At 46.3% G+C, this 27,397-nt stretch overlaps 1 protein-coding gene across 1 annotated transcript; it reads left to right on the plus strand.

Moving 5' to 3' along the window:
- The first annotated feature begins 683 nt into the window (after window positions 1-683).
- FSCN2 (fascin actin-bundling protein 2, retinal) lies at window positions 684-26,558 on the plus strand. Its single transcript, XM_056859371.1, has 5 exons — window positions 684-1,785; window positions 16,588-16,744; window positions 23,039-23,160; window positions 24,405-24,572; window positions 26,312-26,558. The coding sequence occupies exons 1-5, from the start codon at window positions 966-968 to the stop codon at window positions 26,515-26,517; spliced, it is 1,473 nt and encodes a 490-aa protein (XP_056715349.1). The 5' UTR covers window positions 684-965; the 3' UTR covers window positions 26,518-26,558.
- Window positions 26,559-27,397: the final 839 nt, after the last annotated feature.

A 27,397-nucleotide genomic window follows, 5' to 3' on the forward strand; every position in this document is an offset into this window, starting at 1 on the left:
GGCTGCAAGGGTCCGTGCAATCATCCTTTAATAGAACTGTGGATTTGGGGCTACCGGACAGATGGAGGCAAAGGGGCCAACGAAGGATCAAAGGTTTACACTAATAGAAATGCCTGGCTAATTGTTAAGGAGATTAGAGGCTGGACTGGGAAAGCATGTGGCTCGGAGGTGACCTACCGCATGGAATCAGAGAGCCCTGTAACTTTACCCAGGTGCAAAAAGGGGAATAACTCCACCACCGGGGGAATCAGCGGTGGGAGGAGGTGACAGATTGGGTTGCCAGGCAAATTTTCCACCTTGGCAGTGGGGACATGAAGGAGGTGGGGATCTATCAAGCATGAGAGGACGGAGTTATTGAGGCTTGCAAAGGCACAAGAGACATAGATACAGTATAGAGCACCACCACCACAGAGAGGCAGGCTACGCATGAAAAATAGGCCTCTTCAAAAGACCATTGTGTTGCCTGTCAACCCCCTTCTCTTTGTGGCTTATGCAGAAGTCCTGCTATTGGTTACAGGAGGCTGGCAGCTCATTGAGAGCTTTGTAATCCTAGCTGTGCTAATTAAGCGAGGCTGCGGCGCCTAAGCAATGTGTGTTTTCTGAGCTTTCTCTCTCTCTCCCCCACCCATGTCAGAGAAGAGGAGGAGGAGGAGGAGGAAGAGATCAGTGGGAGCTGTGTGGCAGGCAACAGTGCTGCCAGCAGGGGGGAAGAGACAGCCAAACCAGATTGGCTTTATGGGCTGCAGATTAAATGAAGGAAGAGCTGGCATTGAGGGACTGGGAACTGGGGCAGCCGCACGTCACTGTGGCTTTGACGGAGGTGTAAGGTTCATTTTGCGTTAATCCATTTCTCTCTGTCGTGAGGGCGTACATATGCACGCACGCGTTTTTGTACCTTAGAAAGGATTGGGGAAAACCTAGACTTTCGCCCTGGTCCTTAGGGATATTTGCTCTCCCAACAGAAGATGCCAACGAATGGGATCCACCAGGTCCTGAAGATCCAGTTTGGCTTAATCAACTGTGACAATCGATACCTAACGGCAGAGGGCTTTGGCTACAAGGTCAACGCTTCTGCGCCCAGCCTGAAAAGGAAGCAAATATGGACTTTGGAGCAGGATGGAGACAGCTGCGTGGTCTTCTTGAAGAGCCACCTAGGTAGGTACTTATCTGCTGACAAAGATGGCAAGGTCTCATGTGAAGCCGAGAAGCCGGGAAGTGACGAGCGTTTTATTAGTATCACTCAGTCAGACGGCCGCTGGGCACTCCAGTCAGAACCTCACAAGCGTTTCTTCGGGGGCTCTGAAGATAAGTTGTCCTGTTTTGCCCAAACCATCACTGAAACAGAGCTCTGGACGGTCCACTTGGCCATCCACCCTCAGGCTAATCTTTTGAGCGTCAGCCGGAGAAGATATGCCCATCTCAGCGCCCAAGAGGACGAGATCTCCACCGACAGTAACATTCCCTGGGGTGTGGACTCCCTCATCACGCTCACCTTCCAGAACAAGAAGTATTGCCTGCGAACCTGCGACAATCGCTACTTGCGCAATGATGGTACCCTGGTGAAGGAGCCTGATCTTCGTGCTGGCTATACACTGGAGTTCAAGGCAGGCAAGCTGGCCTTCAAGGATTGTGATGGGAAATACCTGGCACCCATGGGTCCTACTGGCACTCTCAAATCTGGCAGGAGCTCCAAGCCAGGCAAAGATGAACTCTTCGATCTGGAAGAGAGTCACCCACAAGTAGTTTTCATGGCCTCCAATGGCAGATACGTCTCCATCCGGCAAGGTAAATCCATTACCTTTTTGCTCTGTGGGACAATATGCAGCCAGGGAATACACTCCTCACTCCTCTTGTCTCAGTGATTAAAAAGTCAATGTCTTATTGTTTGCCTGTCTTGTAGAACAGAAAGTCCTGCCTAATTGTGGGTAGCTGTATGCATATTAATGGAGTGAAAGTGATGGGGGGGCATTATCTTCAACTTCCTGGTACTTTCTTCCATCAGATTTATCTACCTTTTGACATTCAAAATCCTTCCCAGACATTGTCATATTGGTATTTATGTTTATTGAGGGGGATAGAGAAATTTAGTTTGTAGGGTATATAACGTAGCCTCTCTTCCATTCCCATCAATTCAGTGTCTGAGCATCTCAGCACTTCCAGTACAGGACCGATCAGGACAGGACTCTTGCCCCCAGACAGAGATCTGAAAGACTGGATGATAGTCTTACAAGGAGACTGTAGCAGATGCTCATTCTCCTGATTCCAAGAGATGGACACTAATCCTCAAGCCGGCATGCCCCTCCACTTTGCACTTTGGCAGCTCTTCTGTTTCCAGTTTTCCACATTCTGCAAACCTCTACAACGTTTACCTTTACCCAGCATTCTTTACCTATCAGGGCATGGGGGGTAGGGTTGCAAACCCCTCCAGATACTAGCTGGAGATCTCCCGCTATTACAACTGATCTCCAACCAATAGAGATCAGCTCACCTGGAGAAAATGGCTGCTTTGGCAATTGGATTCTATGGCACTGAAGTCCCTCCCCTTCCCCAAACCCCACCTTCCTCAGGCTCCGCCTCAAAAACCTCCTGCCGGTTGAGAAGAGGAACCTGGCAACCCTGGGTTTGGGGGAGAGAAGAGAGGAGCCTATTGGCTCTATGTGTGCAATAGGATGAGTGGTTCAGACTTCTTGCTGTCTGTAGGGCTATGTGTCCTCCTCAAGAGTGCCTCCCCAGTCCACACCTGAACCCCAGACCACCACGGTAGCAGTAGGCCGATTCATGATTAAGAAACAGGGACAGTTAAAGACTCCCTCATACTTCAAGAATGAGGCACAGAGGAGGCCGTGAAACCCATGACCTTGGTTTTCACTAAGACTTGTTATGGTGTCTGCCAGAGATATGCCATGGATCTGATGACTTTTTAATAAGAAAGACCTCCTGCATTTTAACTAACTAGCTGCTGTTTCTCTACACACACCACACCAAATTAAAGAACTATGCCCCTCTCCCCAAATGAAACAAAATCAGAGGCAATCCACAATGACATGTTTCTGCACAGGTCCTACTGAAAAGGCATGGGATTTTTATGAGTGCTCCCAAGCAATTCCCATTAATTTCAGTGACAGCTGTCTAGAGGATGTGCTCATTATGTTTAAACATTCTTCTGAACCATTAGGCAATGGCACTTGGATCATATCATCCCCCCCCCCAAAAAAAAAACCTGCCTTCAGTATATAAAAAAATGGCTTGTTCAATTTGATAATCTTTTTCCAGTCAGCCGCGGTACAGCAGTTTCTCTTCCATTCTTTCCAGGTTGCCAATTGCGCCCTCCAAAGATGGCCATCGGTATCACTCGTCAGTTTAGGATAAAGGGAAAAAATTTCTTTCTTCTATTTTTTTCAACAGAATAAAGGAGTGAACATAAAAGAAAAGGGATAGAGGGAAATAGGGGATTACAATAATGCATCAAAAATATTACATCTACTGTTCAATTATATAGCAGAAAAAGTATAGACACTGGATGGAAATATGCCTTGTATCCCAATTTAACCTCTAATATTCTAAAATGTGATATATTTATTCTCTATTTCTATATATTTGTTAAACAAAAATACCTTTAAAAACATATTTTTTATATTATCCATATTGAACTCCTCATAACGTACGGTATGCTGTTTTCACATAAGCATAATACAGCCTCCAATTTAGAAACCATTCTTCTCTAGGTCTTTTGTTTACTAAATTAGTTAGTTTCGACATGACAGCATATTCTGCCAAATTATTCTCCCTTTCTTCTATGTTGGGACCTTCATCCGATTTCCATTTCATGGCCAGTACCATTCTGGCAGCTGTGACCGCATATCTATACAGTTCCTCAGATGCCTTTTCCAATGTTGCTGGTGACCACCAGATATGAAAGAAAGTTCCTTCAGAGTCTCTTTACATTTCGTCTCCCTTTTACCTTCCTGCAAAGCCATGATGTGAGCTGCCATTATTCTATATCACTAAGCTTCACTGGTTCCTTTCATGCACCCAAAATTTTGACATTCTTGGTTGCTTAGTTTCCCCTGCACCCCCTGTAGATTCTTTAGGAAGAAGCGACTACTGGGTTTGAGCCCGCCCGTAGACAACAAAGTGTCAGTCATTATCCCTGACAGGGCATCCGCTTTGATTCTCTCAGCAGGGGACATGATAAGTCCCTGTTTAAATAAAATCTGCCCAACACTATTGCAAGTGCAGGTTCACATTCCTTTCTGAGGCAGCCAGCTCTGCTGCCTGTTGCTATTACCATCCCTAATCATTTCTGGGTCAGACCGTAGTTAAATAGTATGGGAGACTTTCCCCCCTCCTGCTGAGTCCAGCAAAATGGCCTTACGGGTGACAAAAGACAAATGGCTAGGGTTGCCAACCTCCAGGTACTTGACAGTATTTTTATGAGCCGCGTGCTGTTGTTTATATAGTTATAAACCTCCAGGTACTAGCTGGAGATCTCCTACTATAACAACTGCTCTCCAGCCGATCAGTTCACCTGGAGAAAATGGCCGCTTTGGCAATTAGACTCTATGGCATTGAAGTCCCTCCCCAAACGCTGCCCTCCTCAGGCTCCGTCCCAAAAATCTCCAGGTGTTTCCCAACCCGCAGCTGGTAAGTCTACAAATAGCTCCTCACTTTCAGACTGTATTTCCAACGATCAACCCTTATGGAGCACATGTCAATCAATCCTGTCCAAGAACAACAGAGTAACGCTGCAAGGAAAAGAGGAATATGTTCAAAAGTGCTGTAGAAGTGTGGTTTTATTTTTGATACATTTTGAGCTTTGCAGCTCTTTTTTCATGGGCATTCCCCTTTTTTCAACCCTTTCCACAGGAAGCAAGTTGTTCTTTAAATGCTCCTGTTTTCTTGTCCTATGAAAGGAAGAGAGGCCCTTTTTGTTGATGGTAGAATTCAAAGAGTTTGACCCTTAAGAAAGCAAAGCACCTTGATAGCAAACTTACATTAGTAAAAGAATCATGCTCATAGCAACCCTTTAGCTTAAGAGCAACATGGGTTACCTGCCGTTTAAAGATGAATACACAAGAATGTGCTTTATTATTCCAGGTTCCCTCTTTAAAAAAAAAACAGGCCAGTACCTTTAATGGTGCTCTAACAAAGAAAATTAGCATGTGACACTTTCCCCATCATTTTTCCTTATCAAGGAAAGCTTTACTTGTTCCATATGCCTAGCTGAAGTTAGGACCATAGGAGCATGGCAGTAAGAAAGGCAAATTAATCCAGAGTAATCACTGTCCTCTGTTTCTGCCCTAAAGTAGCAACCTTGGTTTACTGGCCATGATCCAGTTCTTTCAAAGTCACCCGACAAAGAAATTGTTTCCTGACACTGAGACAGAGGAAACTACACCTGATGGTAGGTTGCTGGTAAAGGCTCAGGAGTAAGAGTGGCAACCTTGCTTAAACCACTAATATAGTTCAGAATTACTAACCCATAAGAGAGTGGAAAAAAATCGACCATTATTTAATTTAACTCTTTGACTGGGATGTTCAAAAGAGTGGCTGACATGTCTTAGTGGGCAGCTAATCCACATTAAATGATCTTGAACTCTTGCCCTGAGTTGCTTATCTGGCCTTCATGACTGTAATGTAGTATGAATACTTCTTTCACAGTAATTAGTGTAATTATTTTCTTAGCCTGTCCATAGAGTTGCCAGTTCTTAGGAGAAGAAGGCCAATTTCTATTCATTTAAATGTATGCAAATATAAATTGACCATTGCTTAGAACTGAGAATGAATCTAAAAACCACGTCTATTTAGCAGGAATTGAAAATAAAATATTTACAGTGCAAACCTAAACAGGGTTACATCCTTCTAATCCAATGGATTTAGATGGATGTAACTCTGTTTAGCATTGCACTGTTAAAGGGTCTGATTAGACAACACAGAATACCTGTTGTCTCGAACCACAAAGGACTGATTTAAACCTGCTTAGGCAGAAGCCCCTTCTGCCTTCCCCTGGGGAAAAGTGATCCTTTTAATGGTGCTGTTTTCAGAGCCCCACACTCCATGAGATCGGGCTCTTTACTAACCTTGCTAATGTAACGAAGACACAAAATTCTGTGTCAAAAGTAAAACCCCAGTTCTCCAATCAGAATATGGGCATTTATAAATTGGCCACATTTGAATTAGGATCTGCGGCAATCAGCAGGTAATGATGTTTAGCTCCCATGTCTGGTGTGTGACCCAGATGGAATATGAGCAAAAAAGAAATGCCAAAGGTCTCACTTTGTCTGCCTTAGTCAATAACATTAGGACATTTCTGTCATTCTAGTGCCTGGCTGTCTGGTTTAGAATGGCCTGGCCGGGGAGGGAATACCGTCTAGTCAGCAACATTACACATACATTTTAGCTCCCCAAAGGAGTGTGCTAACAGGCCAGTTTTTTCCAAAGTGAAGCTAACGTCAATTCCATTGCTGGCTCACTGCCTTTGGGAGGCGTGATTTCTTTACTATTCTGTTCTCCCTGGTGCCGCACCTGTTGACTAATGGGAAAAACACGAGGCTTGCTCAACTTGGCCCCCAGGCTAGACTGGAGACTTGCAGGATGTGGTAAATGTTACACTTGCCACCCGCCCGGCAATAGGCAGTGCTCCAGTGCATTAAACACCCGCCCCTCCATCCAGGGTTACTGCCAGCATCAGAGCAGGGCTGGGAGAACAAGTGCAGGAGGGGACGGGATTTAGCTCCTCTATCCACATGCTTCATTTTTTAAAATTATAAATAACTACACCAGACATTCATATAGTGCCGTGTTGGCGAACCTATGGCACGAGTGCCACTTCCGGCACGCATAGCCCTCTCTGCCGGCACGCGCAGTTCCTCCAAGCCGCTGGCCTTTCCGGCTCTGCCCCGCCCCGGGTGATCTCCAACCAATAGAGATCAGTTCCCCTGGAAAAAATTGCCACTTTGGCAATTGGACTCTATGGCACTGAAGTCCTTTCCCAAACCCCGCCCTCCTCAGGCACCACCCCAAAAACCTCCCACTCATGGCGAAGAGGAACTTGGCAACCCTAGCCTTTCCCTCTGGGCCCCCTCTGGGGGTGGTATTCAGGTTAAATTGCCGCATTGGCACTCGGCGATAAATATGTGGGTTTTCGGTTGCAGTTTGGGCACTCGGTCTCTAAAAGGTTCGCCATCACTGATATAGTGGTTGCTTCCATGTGCATTCCTTATGTAATTCCTCATGTCTCTTACAACGCATTGCTGAAAGGAATGCCTGCGCTGGGCTTAGGAGGCAAACTATTGGCACTGCCGAAACCTCTGCCCGGCGCCAAAAACCAACTAAAAGCTGGCGTATCTTAACAAAAATAAAAAGGGGCGTTCCCGAGCCGAACGTGTTCGGGAGGCCGACTAACATTGGCCCCGCCCTGCAGCCGGTGCTGTTACGCCCCGGGAACGTCTCCCGGGGCGCCGGAACGCCTCCCAGCTTGCCGCTGCGGCCTGTGCTGGCGGCCAGAGGCTGGCGGGAGGCAGCAGCGGTCAGGGAGCGGCACCCAGCCCTGCACGCCGGCACTGGGGCCACTCATGCCGGCGTGCGCCTTCCGGGCGCCGGCGGTGTGGGCGCCTGCGCCAGTCGGCCTCCTAAGGGCTTTGGGCCTATTTTTCAGAAATGGGCTGTTAGTACGTCTGTGGGCCTCCCCAGACAACCTGTTTATAGCACAATAAGTAGTGCCTGATTTACTGCATGAGATCCAGATCCCCATGGTAGCCTGAACTCTCCCTAGAAGCTAAAATGACCAAACTGAAGCTATCACATTATAATACAAGAGTCAATGGAAAAGAGAATAACGCTAGGAAAAGCTGAAGGCAGCAGGCTAAGAGGAACACCTAACATGAGATGGATTAACTCAACAAAGGAAGCCATGGCCCTCAGTTTGCAAGACTTGAGCAAGGCTGTAAAGATGACAATTTGGAGGTCATTAATGTACAGGGTCCCCATAAGTTGGAAGCGACTTGATGGCACTTAACACACACACATGGTAGCACTTGTGGAGGTATTGCATTTTTCCACCATCAAAATCCAGCCTCTAGTCTCTGTGTGGGGAAAAGTGATCCTTCCTTTAGCTGCCACGTACGTTGCTGATTTCGAAATGTGTGTGGGAAATAAGGTTATTAATGCCTACTAGCTGTGATAGATAAATGGAACCTTCATGTTCAGAGGCTGTGATCCAAATTGCCATTGGAGAAGGGCCAAGAGGGAAGGCTTTCATCCCCACTGGTAGATTTCTCAGCCACATCTGGTACGCACACTGTGAGATACAGTGGAGTGCAATGGCTAGCGTGTTGGACTAGGACTGGAGAGATTCCACTCAGTTCCACTGAGCTATGAAGCTCTCCGGGACGGTTGACCTTGGGTCTACTACACTCTCTCAGCCTAACCTGCCTTCAGGATTGTTGTGAGGGTAAATGGAAGTGGGGATTTTGTACACCACTCTGAGCTCCTCAGAGGAGTTATGGGAAAAGGTTGTAAATAACAATCGGAGCAGGATGATGGATCTGATTCAGCACAGCTCTTCTAATACGAACCTGTTGGATGTAGTCTGTGATATCATGACTGATGAGCAACGTAGCCCTTGCCATTTCCTGAGCTTTGGCAATGCTGGTGGCTGTGCAGTCCACTGGAGTGTATTCAGTACCACCAATGCCTGTCGTGCCAAGCTACTTTCCTTGAAAAGGGTTTTTTTTAAAAGGATCTTATTGCAAAACCAGCAGTGCTGCCCTCATCCCAAAAGAGAAAACTACAACAAAATAGCTATTCCCCATAATATTCTTGTTGACAAATTGGGAAAATGTGGTTTAGATCCTGTTACTGTTATGTGGATCTGTAATTGGTTGACAGATCGCACCCAAAGAGTGCTCGTTAATGGTTCCTCATCCACTTGGAGAAGAGTGACTAGTGGAGTGCCTCAGGGATCTGTCTTGGGCCCTGTGTTGTTCAATATCTTTATAAATGATTTGGATGAAGGAATAGAGGGGATGCTTATTAAATTTGCAGATTATACTAAATTGGAAGGGGTAACAAATACAGTAGAAGACAGAGCTAGGATACAGGATGATCTTGACAGGATGGAGAATTGGGCTAAAATCAATAAAATGCATTTCAACAGAGATAAATGTAAAGTTCTGCATTTAGGTAGGAAAAATCAAATGCATAATTATAGGATGGGGAAGACTTGTCTTAGCAGTAGGGTGTGTGAAAATGATCTTGGGGTCTTAGTAGACCAAACACTGAACATGTCAGCAGTGTGATGCAGTAGCTAAAAAGGCAAATGCAATCTTGGGCTGCATCAACAGAAGTATAGTGTCCAGATCACTTGAACTGATGGGATTGCTTTACTCTGCTCTGGTTAGACCTCACCTAGAGTATTGTGATCAGTTTTGGGCACCACAATTTAAGAAAGATGTAGATAAGCTGGAACATGTCCAGAGGAAGGCAACAAAGATGGTGAGGGGTCTGGAGACCAAGTCCTATGAGGAAAGGTTGAAGGAGCTGGGTATGTTTAGCCTGAGAAGGAGAAGACTGAGAGGGGATATGATAACCATCTTCAAGTACTTGAAGGGCTGTCATATAGAGGATGGTGCCGAGTTGTTTTCTGTTACCCCAGAAGGTTGGACCAGAACCAATGGGTTAAAATTAAGTCGGAAGGGTTTCCGTCTGGACATTGGAGGAATTTTCTGGCAGTTGGAGCGGTTCCTTGGTGGAGCAGGCTTCCTCGGGAGGTGGTAAGCTCTCCTTCTCTGGAGGTTTTTGGGCAGAGACTGGATGGCCATCTGTCAGCAATGCTGATTCCATGAACTTGGGCAGTTCATGAGAGGGAGGGCATCTTGGCCATCTTCTGGGCACTGGAGGTGTGTGGGGGAGGTAATTGTGAATTTCCTACATTGTGCAGGGGGTTGGACTGGATGGCCGACTCTATGATTCTATGATTCTTAACGACTACTCCTCATTGATTCCTTATGGATGGAGTATTGCGCTCTCATCATAATCACCATTGTTAATAATAATTCCTAAAATTACTAGGCACTGTGCAAAATGACACAGATCCCACCTGCACGTTTACAATCTCATAAAAGAGAAGCCATATTACAGAGGAAGACAAAAGAAGGTGAAAGCAAAATAGGTCCAGCCAGAGAGAAAGGTCCCAGGTTCAAACCCCGGCATCTCCAGCTAAAAGGATCGGGTGGAAGGTGATGGGCAGGGCCGGATTAAGACTTTTAGAGGCCCTAAACACTTACAAGATTTTGGTGCCCCCATATATATGTAATTCAAGATATAAACAATAACAAACCATCAAATAAACTTTTATTTTTTGAAATGAAACAGTAAGATGGAAAATAATGTTTATACTGACCTTGATGGACCAAGGTTCTGAGGCAGCTTCATGTGTTCATGTGTGCGGTCATGTGAACTGTCTTGTAGTCAAACCAAACAAGATGCCAGAAGATCTGTGATTAGATCTCCCATGCACTTTAAACGGCAACCATGGAAGGACCCATTTGGATCAGGGCTGCAGGACGGGTAGGGAGGACAGGAGGGGAGTTCAGCTCTTCCTCCTTTGTCATTTTCTGAACCTGAAATGGCTCCTCAGTGCTGCTGCCTGCCCTGTTGTGGAAAACATGCAAGCAAAACAAAGACGACGTGTTTTGCCCAATGGGGCAAATACAAATCAGAGGGAGGCGATACTTGAGGTCGGAAAATGGCCTGGGATAAAGTGAAACTCCTCTCTGTGATGAACTCCCATGTTCAGAGTACCCCCAAAACACATACAGCTGTTATTTAACAATTTCAAAGTGCTCACCATCCATTCATGGATTTTCCAATGTTTCCTTTGGTTTGATGCTTAAGAAGGCGCTTGAATGTAAAACAAAGGAGGAGAGAGGGATGCCAGGTGGATGGGGCACTGCAGTGGTAGGGAGGTGCTAGAGAACATAGACATGGACAGGGAATAGTTCCTGACTTTGGATCAGGGGTAGTTTAGCACTAGAGGTAAAAATCCTATGAGCTTCACAGGCTCTGTGTTTTGTAGGCCTGCCTTCCATGTATGCATCTGTATCCTCTTGTATTTATAGGGTTGCCAGATCCCTCTTTGCCACCAGTGGGAGATCTTTGGGGCAGAGCCTGAGGAGGGCGGGGTTTGGGGAGGGGAGGGACTTCAATGCCATAGAGTTCAATGGCCAAAGTGGCCATTTTTCTCCAGGTGATCTGATCTCTATCAGCTGGAGATCAGTTGAATTAGCAGGAGATCTCCTGCTACTACCTGGCAGTTGGCAACCCTATGTATTTATAATAAATATCTGTGGCTCCAAGTGCATAGGACAGCAACATATTTGTGCATTTAAACCCAGGTCCAAATCTCCTATAAAACAGTGGGTCGGGATCCAATTTTAAAAGCAAAGGGGGTGTTACTGAGCTCTCTATCCCCCCCCCCCAGTACATTTCTTCCTGCTGGGCTATGAGACCCTGTCCGAGAGAAAAAGATGGGATGTCAGAGGACAAACGGCAAGGAAATAAACCTTGGGCAGGGGGGGGGAAGGTTCAGCACCGCTCCCTTGCACGCCTGTCACAATCAGACAGCCTGGTTTTGAAGTGATTGGGGTTGACTGAGTCAGGGAGATGGACCCCCACCACAAATACTGTTCTGATCTTATATTTTGAAAATTATCAGGTTAGTTTTTCTGGCTATAAATTAGCCTCTGAAGGAGGGAAGCAGGGAAGATTGCTGCAGCTATCTAGATGATACAGGGAAGCAGGGATTGATGATGATACAGGGAAGCAGGGATGATACAGGGAAGCAGCTATCTAGATGATACAGGGAAGCAGGGAAGATTGCTGCAGGTGGGGGGAGGGTTGGGGTCACTGGGGATGTGGGGGGAGGTAGTTGTTAATTTCCTGCATTGTGCAGGGGGTTGGACTAGATGACCCTGGTGGTCCCTTCCAACTCTATGATTCTATGATTCTACTTCAGCTACTAGGAAAAAGGACATCTTGCAGTCAGAGAAGTAGCCTCTGCTATCGTCTGTGTCCCCCCACTGCTCATGCAAGCAAATCACTTATAGTTAACTGGCTGCAGTTCTGTCTACACCAGCTCTTAAACTTGAGACAACATGAAACTATCCAAAAGAACACTGGATTGGTTTGACAGTAATCCTCTCTGTAGCCCCTTAATCCCGGTCTGCGGCTCCCTTCTCTCTAATCTTGTTCTGCCCAGCTTTGCCAATAGCACACAGTCCCACTCAGCTATTGCAAAGGGCAGGCTGTGGCTCAGTTGCAGAGAAATATGCTTATTTCTCCAGCATATCCCAGATTCGAACACCAGCATATCCAGTTAAATGATCTCTTTTAGCAGGTGTGGGCAAAATACTTTTTTCCTACCTGAGACCCTGGAGAGCTAGATGTACTAACAGTCTAACTCCGTATAAGGCAACTTTCTCTGTTTAAAGTCCAGCATTAACTGATGTGTGGTGATGACAGCATGAACAAGGAGCAAAATGATACGCAGACACAGCCTTCAGGAGGAAAAGGGCTAGCAGCTGAATGCTATCCACAAGCTAGGATGCCAGCATCTTTCACCAGGGTTATCATATAGTCATAAAGGTACCATCTCTGCCCACCTGGCCCAAGAAACATTAATACCCCTCACTAACTTCCTTGCAAATTCATGCCGCATCTGTGTCGTACCCAGGGGGAGAGCAGGATGGCAGTGGCATCAATATATCTGGCAAGAGTGTTGCTTTGTTGGCAACGAGCAGTAGCCAGAACAGAGGCTCACAATATTCCTCTGCCTGTTCCAAGCCACTTAGGAGCTGTTGACGTTGGCTGGCAAGTTATTAATAGGGGGCTTGTGTGTCAGCCAGATGGAAACCACAGCAATCAGATTAATTAGGCCAATTAATGCAATTGTTTGGGGGTTTGCTGGTAACTCAGCAGTGAGAGAAGGAAATGCCCACAGATCGGTCCTACAAGGGTGGGCCCTGGGTGATGGAGGAGTTTGATGTGGGTATAATTTTAGGTGGCTAGCAGAGAAAGTCACATCCCCTTCAGTTTGGAGGCTTAGCCGATTCTACTTTAGGCTGGACTCTAATCTGGAGAACCGGGATTGATTCCCCACTCCTCCACATGAGCAGCAGGCGCTAACTTGGTGAACCAGGTTGGTCTCCCCACTCCTCCACATGAAGCCAGCTGGATGACCTTGGACTAGTCACAGCTCTCTTAGAGCTCTCTCAGCCCCACCTACCTCACAGGGTGTCTATTGAGGGGAGGGGAAGGGAAAATGATTGTAAACCTGTTTGATTCTTCCTTAAGTGATAGAGAAATATAAAAACATATTCCTCCTCCTCCTCCTGTGTTAGTTTGTCACTAGCAGTAGAAAGCAAGAGTCCAGTAGCACCTTAAAGACTAACAAAATTTCTGGCAGGGTATGCGCTTTCTGAAGCAGTGAGCTGTGGCTCACGAAAGCTCATACCCTGCCAGAAATGTTGTTAGTCTTTAAGGTGCTACTGGACTCTTGCTATTTTCTATTTTTAAATCATAGTTTAATGTGAGAGAGGGCCTAACTACACATTACATGGAGTTCTTCTTTTAAACTGAAAAACAGTCACTGGAGGCACTAGTCAGGAGGGAAGGGTGGGTTGGAAAGAGATGTTTAACCTTTTTTGGCCAATTGTTTCCCCTCCTAAAATCACCTTGCAGGTTGCTCCCCTCAGGCAAAGACGTAGATCTCTGTAATCCCCTCCTCGTCCCACAAGCAAAGCACCTGGGATAGGGAGAGAAAAATAAAAGCAATTTTTAAAAATATAGAAGGGTTCAAGAAAAGAACAAAAGTGGTGAGTAGAGAAGCCCAAAGAAAGATCAATATAAAATCACCAGGAATAAGAGAAGGATCCAATGAGGAAAGAAAGGGGTCAGCCAAGATTCAACATCTGAGGCAAAATGTGAACAGGAACCAGAGGAAGATATGTAACAGCAACATATAAGTCAAACAGACAATAAAGGCAGATCACCAGAACTTCAGAAGCAGACAATACATGAGAAAGCGGAAACTAGCCCAGGGCTGCCCCCCGCCCCGCCCCACAAGTAGCACAGGCTCTATCAGGGGCACAATTTCGTTTCCTGAGAATCACAACTTTCTTTTTTTTTTTTCCTTTGGTGCTTTCTGCCCATGGGGTTGTGATATGCGTATAAATGTGTGGGTGACTGCTGATGAAATGTCAGAAGCTAGAGGTGGGGGTTTCAGTGCCCTCCAGACCTCCTTGCCTCCACCCCAGGGCCAGGAGAAACAAAATAGTTAAGCCTGCAGATTTGCTTAATGTCTATCATTCATAAAAGTCACATAATTCAATATAGCTCTTGTCATAATGGGCTGTAACCAATGATCCATCAGCAGAAGGCACTACCAAGTACGGGTCTTCCCTGATTCTGCCCCCCACCCCCTCGGCAGTCCCTTTTGACCCCAGAAAAGTTGAACATTGGTAGTGGGGAAAACCTATGCAGATTTACAGCCACGTAGGTCAGTGGGGTTACTTTACATGAGACCTGCAATACCTGTAATTCACTTTCCCAGAGCTGGACAGTACTGTGGGTGTGTGGGGGGGGCGGGCGGGCGGAGAGAAGTGAAGATCCACAATCTGTGCACAAGTGGGCTACTGGATCCAACTCAATATTTTTATTTTAGTTTTTTCTACGGCAACCTAGTCTGGGGAATCTAGCCTAAGAAATGTTGTCCATACTAGAACTGTCAAATAGCACCCAATAAGCATTACATTTTTAATGTCGCATTTCCTCCAAAGAACTGAGGGAAGTGAATGTGCTTCTTTTCACCTTCATTTATCCTGGGTTGGGCTAAGGAAGTGTGACCGGGCCAAGGTCATGGCTGAGTGCAGATCTGAACTCCCAGTCCTAGTTTGATACTCAAATGTATTTCTTTACTTCATTTATATCCAGCCCTCCTCCCCAGTGGAGGCCGAAAGAGGCTTAGATTATTCTCCTCTCCTGCATTTTATCTTCACAACAACCCTGTGAGATAGATTAGGCTGAGTGTGACTGGCCCAAGGTCACCCGGAAAGCTTACATGACATGATAGAGATTCTACCCTGGGTTTCCCAGATCCTTGTCTGACACCAACCACCACACCACTCATTACACTGCACTGGTTCTGCCATTCAGATTAATTTGCCCAGCAGGCCATAAGTCTTGTTATGCAAGCTTTGGTATGTTGTCTTAGAAGACTGATTTCTTCCTAAAATAGCCTGTCCCTTTTGTTTGCTATCTTATGTACTAAATCAGTTTGCCTCTCATACCCATTTCTATGATAAGGATTACAAGCTGACAGGAAAGAGATGAGAGAGGTTTAAAATACATACAAGTATGCCAACACACAAGAATTAAGTTTAGAATTATGATTAAGTAACATGTTACCTTGCCGCTTGCTCCCCCAAGGTAAAATTGCCAAAACAATAAGAAGAAAGCATTGTTTGGGTTATTCAGCTGTGTGTACAGTCCATGAGGACTAGGCAAAATGTTCAGGGCAGATCTGAACCCCAAGGCCTGCCTGAGAGGTCTGTGCTGAGAAGATGAGGACTGATTTAAATGCCAGGCAAGCAAGAAGATGTGACACACGTGTCATTCTATATGTCCAGTATTTTTTGTCTCAAAATGTTGTCCGACCTGCATGTGCACTGATAGCACACTAGGGATTTATAGTTCAGGCAGGTGCTGGACTGACTGCCATTATGACCCATGTAGAGACAGAAGGCTTGATTGAAACGGGATGCCAGGCATGTGCAATGCTGCACAGGTGTGTTGTTCCTTTTACCTGCCTGGAGTCATATTTCAGTTGTACTACAAACTTCATCATAGGAGGAGGACACCCCTGGCAGGCTGGCAGCAAAGTGTCTCTCGATGTGAATTTCAGATAGGTAGCCAGATTGTGGCAAAATTAAACAGGAAGTCCATTAGCACATTAAAGATTAACCACATTTATACCAGCATTCAGGTCCAAATTACTGTGTGTTTGTGACAAACAGCTGCAAAAACACTTGGTCCCAGGCAACTAAAGCGGCTTCCTGGAAGTGCCAGATTTATGTCTCAGTTACCCCTGCCAGGATGCTGATCAGTCATTACCCACACACAATCAAAGAGGTCAGAACAGGATCCAATAGGTGGCAGAGTAATTGATGTGTGTACGCTGGAGAGAGAGAGAGAGAGAGAGAGAGAGACAGAGACAGACAGACAGACAGACAGACAGACCTTAATCCAGACTTGCCAATTTACTCTTTGGGAACCTGACGGCCCAGCAGTGGGATCCGTCATCAATTTCAAGTGGGGAATTAGGCAAATTCTGCATGTCATACACCCAGAACTTAGTGCACAATTGCAAAAATGACATGCATACCCTTCCATCCATGAAAAGCCTCCAGTGGATCCAAGCCAATTGCTTCTAACATGGGGTTTACTGAGGGTGCATGTATGCCAAGAATCAGCCAACAGTCGTGAAGCAGAGGTGTAGTACATCTCAGATAAGAATGTCCTCTCTCCTAGGTGTCAACGTCTCAGCCAATCAGGATGAAGAGACACACCATGAGACCTTCCAGATGCAGATTGACAAAGAAACCAAGAAGTGCATCTTTCATTCTCACACAGGCAACTACTGGACTCTGGTGTCACATGGCGGGATTCAAGCCATGGCCACAGAAGTGTGAGTTGGGCTGCATGCTTGTTTCCCTTAGGGGGCATTAAAGTGTTCAGGTTCTTGGAAGTCAGACTACAGCTTTCACTAAAGATCATGGTGGAAGGAGAGCCCGAGCATAGAGAAAACAGCCATAACAGTCAGCACAGGGCATCACATCAGGATGCATTCAGGGAAGGGAGAGTGTACATTTAGAACATTATATATGGGAATTTTCAGATCAGTATCAATACAAGAATCAACAGTCTCCCTACAAGACACTATCTGAACAAAATAACCAGAACAGAGGTATGCTCAGTGCAGTACTACTTTGATACTGACTGTTTTTGGAAGGGCAGCACGGTTGTATTTCTACCATGTTCCTACTGTGGCTGGTGAGTTTCAGTTGAAAGTGTGCTGGATAGAAGGGAGGGGTTTCCCCCCCAGCTGTGCAGCAGCTGTTGATCCAATTGGTGATGGTTTGCTGTGCTGCAGCACCAACCCCTGCAACAACTATATGACTAGAGTGATCCCTTTCCTCTCATTTTGTCAAGTTTCTCTCCCCATCCTTCACCCCATATAAGAGTTTTGGGCAAAATCCAAGAAACAGCTGGAATCATATGGTGTCTACATAACTGTGGAAGATTGAGGGATGGCTGGTACACACAGCTGAGGTTGTATGTGTATAAGGCACAATCTGTCTAACTTCCCAGTGGAAAAGGTTAGGATGGGGTGGGGGAATGCATTTCAAGGTGGCTGGGGCTGGAAGCCAGTATCCTTTACCAAGAAACCCAAATTCTCTGTCCCCAATAAATGGTACACATGCACAGTTTGTTCTCATGGCAATATCTGTCATTATACGACATTTACAATAATAGCTGTGGAAGGGGCAGGTGAAGGGAAGGGATATAGAATAGAGGGAGACAAAACAGAAAGGGAGGAGTTGTTTAAGGGCTACTAGGAGAAAACAGGCAGCCGTGCAATACCAGTGGAATCTCTGCCCAATAGCTACCCACCCACCCACACGCTTGTTAATAGACACTGCTCATGCTTCCTGGAATTTCTTTTACTGTAATCATAAGGGCTAGAAACTCACAAACAAACGGCAACATGAGATTTTTTGCCTAGTTATCGATGAACTCATAGCTAGTGAAAAAGGACTACATTGATAGGTAAAGAAACCCTGATTTCCTTTTCCTAAGATCATGCAAAACCCACCTGTGCTATTTGCAGGAAGCGTGATTTTGGTTTACCATCCTGTGTAATGGAGAGGAAATTAGCTTTTGAATCATGTGATTTTTTACCCTGCTTACATAGTTAAAGAAGGCTGCCAAATAAACATTTGCCCCAATCTGTCCAACACTGCTTTCACCCAGCAAAACAGACAATTTATATCTTCTGATTTAAGTTAGCTAGCATAATCTGCTAGGAAATTACTTGGAAGTTTACTAGTTACTTCTGCAGTACAGTTAAGCAAGACCTTGTTACCAGTGATAGTTCTCTCAAAACCTCAAAACATCTGCACAACAAAAGCCCCAATAGGCAGAACAAGGAGCAATCCTAAGGATGATCTACTCAGATGTAAGTCCCATTTTATTTGATGGGGTTTACTTCTGAGAAACTGCTTTTAGGATTGCAGCCTCCCTTGACTATGCCGTTAGGCTTCAACATTGGCTTTGCGATCCTGGATCAAGAGTTGCCAGATTCTCATCTGGTCATCACCACTGGCTTTCCATGCTTTTTAAAGAAACAAGCCCAGCATCACTTCTACTCAAGTTCTGGTCAACACGGGATTCCAGAAGCCATTTCATACGCTACCTAAATAACAGATCTGGTGATTTTTAAACTGGTGCCTCTAGCTGTCCCTTTAATATTTGTTTGATCTGCAACAAACACCAGAGGATGTCATTTACCTCCATGCCATGAAAAGCTTGAACGGCCAATTTCTACACTTAAAGCCTCTGTTAAAGGGACAGGACATCTTTCTCCTAGCCAGTTGGCAACCATACTAAGTTGCACTCACAGAAAACATCCCCAGCATAAACAGAATAGATACTGATGACCTTTTAGACACCAATCTGCAAGTGATGTACAATAAGATGCTCTTTGTCAGGAGGAGGGTTCATAAAAGGCACCTTCTTATATGTGACAGCAGCAGAAACCATGTTTTCTATGGCTTCATCCCATGATGCCACTGTAACATTCAAAGGCCATGGGGCCAGTCACATAGGTCTTTAAAGGTAAAGGTCCCCTGTGCAAGCACTGGGTCATTCCTGACCCATGGGGTGACATCACATCCCGACGTTTCCTAGGCAGACTTTGTTTATGGGGTGGTTTGCCAGTGCCTTCCCCAGTCATCTTCCCTTTACCCGCAGCAAGCTGGGTACTCATTTTACCGACCTCGGAAGGATGGAAGGCTGAGTCAACCTTGAGCCGGCTACCAGAAAACAACTTCCGTAGGGATCGAGCTCAGGTTGTGAGCAGAGCTTTTGACTGCAGTACTTCAGCTTACCACTCTGTGCCACGGGGCTTTTCTTATAGGTCTTTACCATGCAGTTATTCCCCAATCAAGATCAGGGGTCGCTGTCAGAGGACTCCTGCACAACTGTCGCAACTTATAAAAGGTCCCTGCAAACTAGTTTACCAAGGGGTCACATACATCTATTTATATTTCATTTTGACTCCCTCAAAGGCTCTGGCAAACAGGCAGGCCCTGCAGTGCCTCCCGAAGGTCTCCAAGGAGGAGGCCCCCCTCCCCTCTTCAAGGATCCCATCCCACAAAGCCAGAACCACGATGGAAATGGCCCGGGCTCTGGCCAATGCCAGATAGGTCACCCTAAGTGGTGGGACAGCCATCAGATGGCTGCCTGATGACTGTAGTTGGTGCTCAGGGACACATGGAAGGAGATGGTCCTCCACATACTCTGACAAGTTACCACTTGCTAAAGAGTTATATGCAAAGCCCCTAGGGTTGCCCGGTCCCTCTTCGCTACTGGTGGGAGGATTTTTGGGCGGAGCCTGAGGAGGGCGGGGTTTGGGGAGAGGAATGGACAACTAGCTGCGGTCACTGACACAGTAGGTGAGTTTTACTGTTGGATACTGTTGGATGAGCCTTCCTACTTCCTTAATTCCAGAGCCTGGTAGACCAAGGAATGTGGCCATCATATCATGATAAAGCTCGGCACAGCAGTGGGAGGCTGATCCTCTTTTGTTTGCTATTCTTATTCAAAATGATGGCTGCAAAAAATTTGGAAAGCCACAGTTGTGCTTGCTAGACAATCAGGGGGGAAACCTAAACAGATCTATGTTTTATGGCATTGGGGAGACTATGGGGACAAAAATTAGCAACTTATTCCCAATATAGGTTGGGCTATCAGAAGTAAGAAGCTGAGTCAGGAGGAAAGGCTATGTGTAGCTGGGGTGGATATAGGGTTGCCAGGTCCTTCTTTGCCCCTGGCGGGAGGTTTTTGGCAAAGCCTGAAGAGGGTGGGGTTTGGGTGAAATGCCTGGTTGTCTTATAGAGTCCAATGATAGACAACAAGGAAGAGGTTAAGTTAAAGCAACAGTTCTTTATTTAGCTAAACACAGACCTGGGGTGAAATAACCACAGATAAGATGCAGGGTTACTCACCAGAGAACAAAGGAAAGTCAGTATCATTTATGCATTCGGATGGGGCAGGCCATAGCTGCTGACAAGCAGATTGATACACGAAAGCACCAATACACATTAGGTGTCTACTCCACTCTAATTAGCATAGCCTATAGATTTTGCCCAAAGGCGTTCACCGAGCGAATGCTTGATCTCGTGAGTTAGGAAGTAGAAAACACATTCCTAAGGACAGAGGTAATTCAGAGACAGCCCTCTCCACTGGTGACTGGCAGTACCAAGCACAGTGCACGATTTCCTGGCTCAAAGGCTTCTGGATGCCAACTTCCCCAAAGCTTCCATGTGTGTGCATATGAGTACATAGTATTTTATACCAGCCCTTATATCTGGGCATTACATGGGGAGGGGAAGAACTTCAATGCCATAGAGTCCAATTGCCAAAGCGGCCATTTTCTCCAGGTGAACTGATCTCTATTGGCTGGAGATCAGTTGTAATAGCAGGAGATCTCCAGCTAGTACCTGGTGGTTGGCAACCCTAAAAGCCCCAGGCACAGCTGCTGCAGTCCTGATTTACAGCAGTGTTTTCAAGCTTTCTACCATGAACAGAATTCTTTCTACTCTGACGCTGGCTTAGATGTGTTTTGCAGATGTTTCTGGGATGCAGTCTATGGTGCACTCTTGGTCATGAAGAGGGCCATCCTGGCCTGTTGGATCTAGCCAATACCCCACCCAATCTGAGATTGCACCTTAGAACAGGTATCCCATTAAGGCTGCACACAACGGGGAAATCAGTAATGGTGAGAAAGCTATCTTCTCAGGCAGGGCCATGTAGGTGGTTGCAGGGGCCAGAGTTCCAGGGCCACACTGGGCTGCCAGGCAAGCTGCTGCTAAGGGATAGCAACAAGCATCTTGAATGCATTCGAATCAAACCTCTTGAACCCCAGGATTCTCTTGGATTTAGAGCACATGGCCACACCTCTCTCCCGAGCATTCAGCAACTAGGATTTCCAAGGAAGGGTGGATTTGGCAGTCTCACACAGAAGGTCCTCTTGCGTGACATGTCTCTGCAACGTCTGTGATGAGCTCTGGACTCTGAGAAATGCTGGGGATAAAGAACTCCTTGCACACATGTCATTTGCCAGATACTGTGGGTTTTGTCATATTTCAGTCACCACCACTGACAAGATGGTCATAAGCGTGAGATGTGCAAATGTAAAAGAAGTCAGGGCCCTTGCAATATATGTGGGGCAAATATCAGATTTTATTTTAGGACGCGATTGCAATTTCTCAAGCATTCAGACTGTCTTTATATACTCTTCCAACTGTATGACAGATGCTTATGTGAAATCAGTATCCCCACTGCAGATACCATGAGAAAGACTTATCCCCCTCCCATATAGCTGGGCCTTTTAAATATCCTCTCATGGAGACACCGCTATTGTGCAGTTGGGAGAAAAAGCAAGGGCCCCTCAGTTTAGCGCAGGGGTGGGGAACCTTTTTTCCGCCAAGGGCCATTTGGGTATTTATAACAGCATTCGCGGGCCATACAAAATTATCAACTTAAAAATTACATTTCTCCATGGCCCAGGTGGGAAAGGGTTAACACAGTTTCTTGGGTGGTCCTAGCAGCTCCATAGCTAATGACTCTTCTGCCAGGGGGCGGGGGAAAGGTTCCTTTTCTAGGCAAAACAAACTCGCATCTGCCTTGAATAGAGGCTATTCCTGTCCACGGGAGGGTGCGGATCACCAGTCTTAGATCCTTCTGAGCTAGAGTTTTTAAACTTGATTTTATTATAGGAAGGAAGTTTCAGAGCATTAAGGACTCCCTAATCCAGAAAAACACGAACCAGAAGCTGGTGGTTAAAACTGGACAAATACAGATTAGCACAGAGGAATGTGGAATTATTTCAGAGGGAGAGAGTAGTACATTGAGCCCTGGGAAGGGTGGGGGAGGAGCAAAAATTGTGTCCAGTTTTTATCATTTGTTGCAAGGCACCTTACTGCAAAATGCCTGTGTGAATGAATGTGTGCCACTGAGCAAATGGAGACTACCTTTGACTTTCCAGTGAATAACATTATCAAGCATGTTGGCTGTGGCTGGGTACATCAGTACCCTCTTTGCTTGCTTGGCTCGGTTGCTTGCTTGGCTCGGCTGGAGAGTCTGCATTCTCCTTTCTCCCTCATTCCTCATCATTAACTAAAAAACCTGAGCTCTTCTGAGATTCACCATTTGTGAAGGAATTCAGGACCGCACATTTCCACTTCTCCATTTATGGGCCTCTCAATGACCTTAGCATCTCACTGGATGGAACATCATTATGACCACTAATGAGATTGTGGGTTTTATGTCTGTGAAATGAAAAATTGTTTAGTTGGATAATGCTCCATTGGACAGATATAACCCCTCCTGTTTGGAATGGAACATCAGTCTGTTGCCACTGTAGAATCTAGAGCCTGAGTTCCTGGCACTTAAAACCCAACTCAGATCAGATTAAGTTAATGTAAAGTGACTTGAAGCATGTTGTTCTTAATAATTAGGAGGCTTTTTATATTTTGTTTATTTATTTTTTTGCTATTTCAAGTTGATCTACAATGTAGTTTAAGGCCCCATCATCACTACATTTTTAGGTGTGGGCCTGAGTGGACATCTCTTTGCTGATATTTCTATCTGACCTGTGCTCTCCCCTCTGCCTTGCCCACCCCCCCCCCGCCCCCAGATCAGCAAACACTATGTTTGACATTGAGTGGCGTGGTCGGCGTGTAGCCCTCAAAGCTGGCAATGGGAAATACATTTGCACCAAGAGAAATGGACAACTAGCTGCGGTCACTGACACAGTAGGTGAGTTTTACTGTTGGATACTGTTGGATGAGCCTTCCTACTTCCTTAATTCCAGAGCCTGGTAGACCAAGGAATATGGCCTTCATATCATGATAAAGCTTGGCACAGCAGTGGGAGGCTGATTCTCTTTTGTGTGCTATTCTTATTCAAAATGATGGCTGCAAAAAATTAGGAAAGCCACAGCTGTGCTTGCTAGACAATCAGGGGGGAAACCTAAACAGTTCTGTTTTATGGCATTGGGGAGACTATGGGGACAAAAACTAGCAACTTATTCCCAATATAGGTTGGACTATCAGAAGTAAGAAGCTGAATCAGGAGGAAAGGCTATGTGTAGCTGGGGTGGATATAGGGTTGCCAGGTCCTTCTTCGCCCCTGGTGGGAGGTTTTTGGGGCAAAGCCTGAAGAGGGTGGGGTTTGGGGAGGGGAGGAACTTCAATGCCATAGAGTCCAATTGCCAAAGCAGCCATTTTCTCCAGATGAACTGATCTCTATCGGCTGGAGATCAGTTGTAATAGCAGGAGATCTCCAGCTAGTACCTGGAGGTTGGCAATCCTAGGTGGATCTACAGGAGCACTCATGAGGGAGCATGGAAGGAAGGAGGGGCAGACAATGTGGAGAATGGAAGAAACGTGGAGTATGCACGCAAGTGGGGAGGAAGTCACTGCTCTTCTAGAGATGGTGACTGGGTGAGCAGAAGGTGGCCACCCCCTACTGAGACCACAGTTCCTTGACTGGAAGTGGGAAAAGAGCAGAGACAAAAAGTATGGATCTCTTGGACTTATGGCTGTATGACACTCATCTAGAAGCCTAGTCCATGCCCAAAACAGACACAGTGAAGGTGACTTCACGAAGCTCCTCTGATTTGGCCTTGTTTGCAGATGCCAATTGAGTATGACACACAGAGAGCTAATGAGTAAAAGGGCCTTAGAGACAGCCTGTGGGGGTCAAGAGTGGCAGAGAGGTTGCAGAATGGTTCTGAGAAGACTGTTCTTAACCTCAGTGTCCCAAATGGAAGAAGAGAAAACGGTCTGATCCTATTTACACGGAAAGGCAAAAGTGTCTGTTGCAAAGCTGCAAATGCAGGCCATTGGCTGGGAGAGGAGATCTGGGCCCACTCTGGCTAATGTCTGCTGCAAGCAAATGTACTCAAGACATGCACATTTGGGAGTCCTGGGCTCTTCTTCATAGTCCTGGCACTTACATTAGTCTCAGCAGTTGTCTGACCCACAGTTATCTGATCACAGGGGAGGATGAGGAATTTGTTCTCAAGCTGATCAACCGTCCCATCCTGGTTCTTCATGGGGATCATGGCTTTGTGTGCTACCATCGCAATTCCAACATGCTGGATGCCAACCGCTCCACCTATGATGTCTTCCAGATCATCTTCAATGATGGCGCATACCAGATCAAAGGTAGTTAGCTGGCTACACACATCGAAATTGGGGGTGGGTTTGCTAACATTCTTCATTCAATGAAGTCATTTTGGACTACATGCCAGAGGGATGCTATGCCCACAACAACATTCCAGATGTGTGTGAAACAATCACGTGGCCTCTCCAAACTCCTTAAAGCCCAGATGTCCCTTTCTCCAGTGGTAAGTACAGCCATATATACCTCAGAGCATCAGAACCATCACCCTGTTCCCTCCCCTGTGAAGATCCCTGGCAGCTTTTATACAACTACATAACTTCCCGTTCTCAGCTAACTTATAGTAGCTTATTGATCCCATCAGTCTGATTCAGCCTTTTGTGCATACCTTAGCAATGGCCTAGATTTTCTTTTGGAAAGGCCCGAGCTAGATGTTTGGGTGACAAACACACTTGTTTGCACTCCAAACTCCCTGAATGACACAGAAGGCAGAGGCGGTGGGGGGACGGACTGATTTTTAAACACAAAATGCTGAAACTTCCCCTGCCAGCAGCTGATCTCCCCCACATGAACACATCAGACCTTGGGTCTGTTAAGGTCGGTATTGTTTATTCTGGCTGAGAACAGCCTTCCAGAGTTGCTGGCAGAAAGGACTTTCACATCACCCAATCTGTTTAACTGGAGATTCTGGGGACTGAACCTGGGACCTCCTGCATACAAACTAGATGCTCTGCCACTGAGCTGCAGCCACGCCTGATCGACACGTTTCCTTCAGAAAAAGTTCTGATACTAGAAGTCAACCTGTCTGGCAGAAAAGTACCTGGGAGACAGACGATGAGGAGATAAGGCGGGGGGGGGCGGGGCTGTTCATTGCGGTTCTTAAAGTCAGACCCTGCTCGCCACTTCATACACGACCGAGGCATGCCTAAATTGGAATAAGCAGATCCACTGCCACAGCATCTAATTGAAATCTCAGATTTGCTTGCACCGAGGCCTAATACACATGCAAACTGCCACGTACAATCACATGGTCCATATGACAAGCTCCTTTTGTGTGAAGCCTCTCACTACACCAACATAACAACAACATTACCTAATATTTCTAAAAGTTCCTAGCATGTTTTATGTGCTGTACAGCATTCGAAATTCTTTAAAAACCCTGCCTGTGGGCTTACAATCTTTTATTTCAGTTTGTGCCAGGAGTGGTAAAATCACACAAACCACATGGCTTGTGTCTCCTGGAACTGTCTTCATGCAATTTCAAATAGCTGCCACAATGCAGTTTGCAAGTGTGGACCGGACCTCAGTGATGAGCCCATATTTAGAGTTGGGAAACTCCTCCACTGGGTAAAAACCCAGGCATTTTGTTGTGTTTCTTTGCCTTGTGTGGTTTGTCTTAGTCGCACCCTGCAGAGCTATTTGCCTTCTCAGGCTCACTAGTTCTGGGCTGGAGTCTGGATTCAGTGGGTTGGTGGATGAGCCAGGCTTTTGTTGGAGAGGGCTGAACTAGAGCCCGTTCTCTATTTCTTCATCTATGGTTTGTCGCTTGCAATGGAAGGCGCCATTACAACCTGCCTACTCTCATCCTAACACGCAGCTCCTTCTCAGAATTAGTAAGGCTGAAAATATGTTCAGTTGTGATTTCTACCTTTCCTGGATCTTTCTTAATAAAGAAGACTATCAGAGAAACTACCAAAGGAAGAGGAGGCAGGAAAAGGGAAGCTGAAGTTATCATGTGAATTCATGGGCAGCCTGGTGACGCCGGTCTCTTTGGTGCTTCTAGGCCTAGGCGGCAAGTTCTGGTACGTGGCCAGCAACGGCACTGTGTGCAGCGATGGCGAGAGGTCCGAAGACTTCTTCTTCGAGTTCCGTGAGAGCAGCCGCGTGGCCATTAAAGGGAAAAATGGCAAATACCTTCGTGGCGACCAAGCTGGGACCCTGCGTGCTGATGCGGAGACCTTGCACCGTGCTACACTTTGGGAGTACTGAGCCCCCACGTCACCTGCCATGTAGCACCTTAGATGCTCTAGGACCCAAGCCAGCTCAGGGTGGACAGAGAGGTGGGAGTATCAGAGGCAGCATAGTGCTCCCACCTGGACTCCAGTGGCATTATAATACTCCAAGGAAAAGGACTTTGCTGGGATGGGGGTGGAGGGCAAACAACCCCTTGCCCTATTCCCTGTTGTCTTATCTGTCTAGCTTTAGAAGCAGCAATCTAGTAAGACTCCCAGGAGACAGACACTGCAGGGCACTAGTCAGTATTAAAGTGACAGAGGTCCCATTTCAAAGCCAGCTCAGTATGTCTATAACCAGCTTCTCTCTCCTTCTCCCTTATGAAGTAATGTGTATTCCAGCCCTCCTGCTCCCCACTTCTCCCATGACACCGCCAAAGTTCCAGATCAGGTGCTGCGTTAACACGCGTCACCTGTTCTGCACCTCAGACAAAAGAGACAGGGCAGGATGCAGAGCCCAGGCCAGCGGAGGCAGCTGCAAACCTGGGAATGCAACTCACCCTTTGCAAATGCTGTGTGGCTTGGCCTCAAGGACTCCCGGCTTGCCTAAAGGCACAAAAGGGCCAGAATCATGCAGCCCAATTCCCACCCCACCCCAGCTGAAGAAATGAGAGCCGAATGGGTGTGTGTGTGTGTATCTACTCTGCCAGTATCGTTCATCCTAGATGCTCCCCCCCCCATCCCAAAAACAATCTGGCACAGAAATTTTGGGCTTTTGTTGTTGTTGTTTTGGCCCAGCTGTGCTGCTCCTTCTCTTACCCCTGCTTCTGCTAGAGAATGAAGGCCACATGTAGAGGCAGAAGCCAGATGCCCTTTCGAAGCCAATGCAGACAGGAAACACTTGGCAGGAAGAGAAA

Source organism: Euleptes europaea, chromosome 1 (assembly GCF_029931775.1).
Source record: "Euleptes europaea isolate rEulEur1 chromosome 1, rEulEur1.hap1, whole genome shotgun sequence".
NCBI lineage: Eukaryota > Metazoa > Chordata > Lepidosauria > Squamata > Sphaerodactylidae > Euleptes > Euleptes europaea.

Excerpts from the sequence above, each read along its gene's own strand:
- FSCN2 (XM_056859371.1), top strand. The coding sequence starts at position 966 with ATGCCAACGAATGGGATCCACCAGGTCCTGAAGATCCAGTTTGGCTTA. Across the intron at positions 1,786-16,587 it reads ATACGTCTCCATCCGGCAAG|GTGTCAACGTCTCAGCCAAT; the intron begins GTAAATCCATTA and ends CCTCTCTCCTAG. Across the intron at positions 24,573-26,311 it reads TGGCGCATACCAGATCAAAG|GCCTAGGCGGCAAGTTCTGG; the intron begins GTAGTTAGCTGG and ends TGGTGCTTCTAG.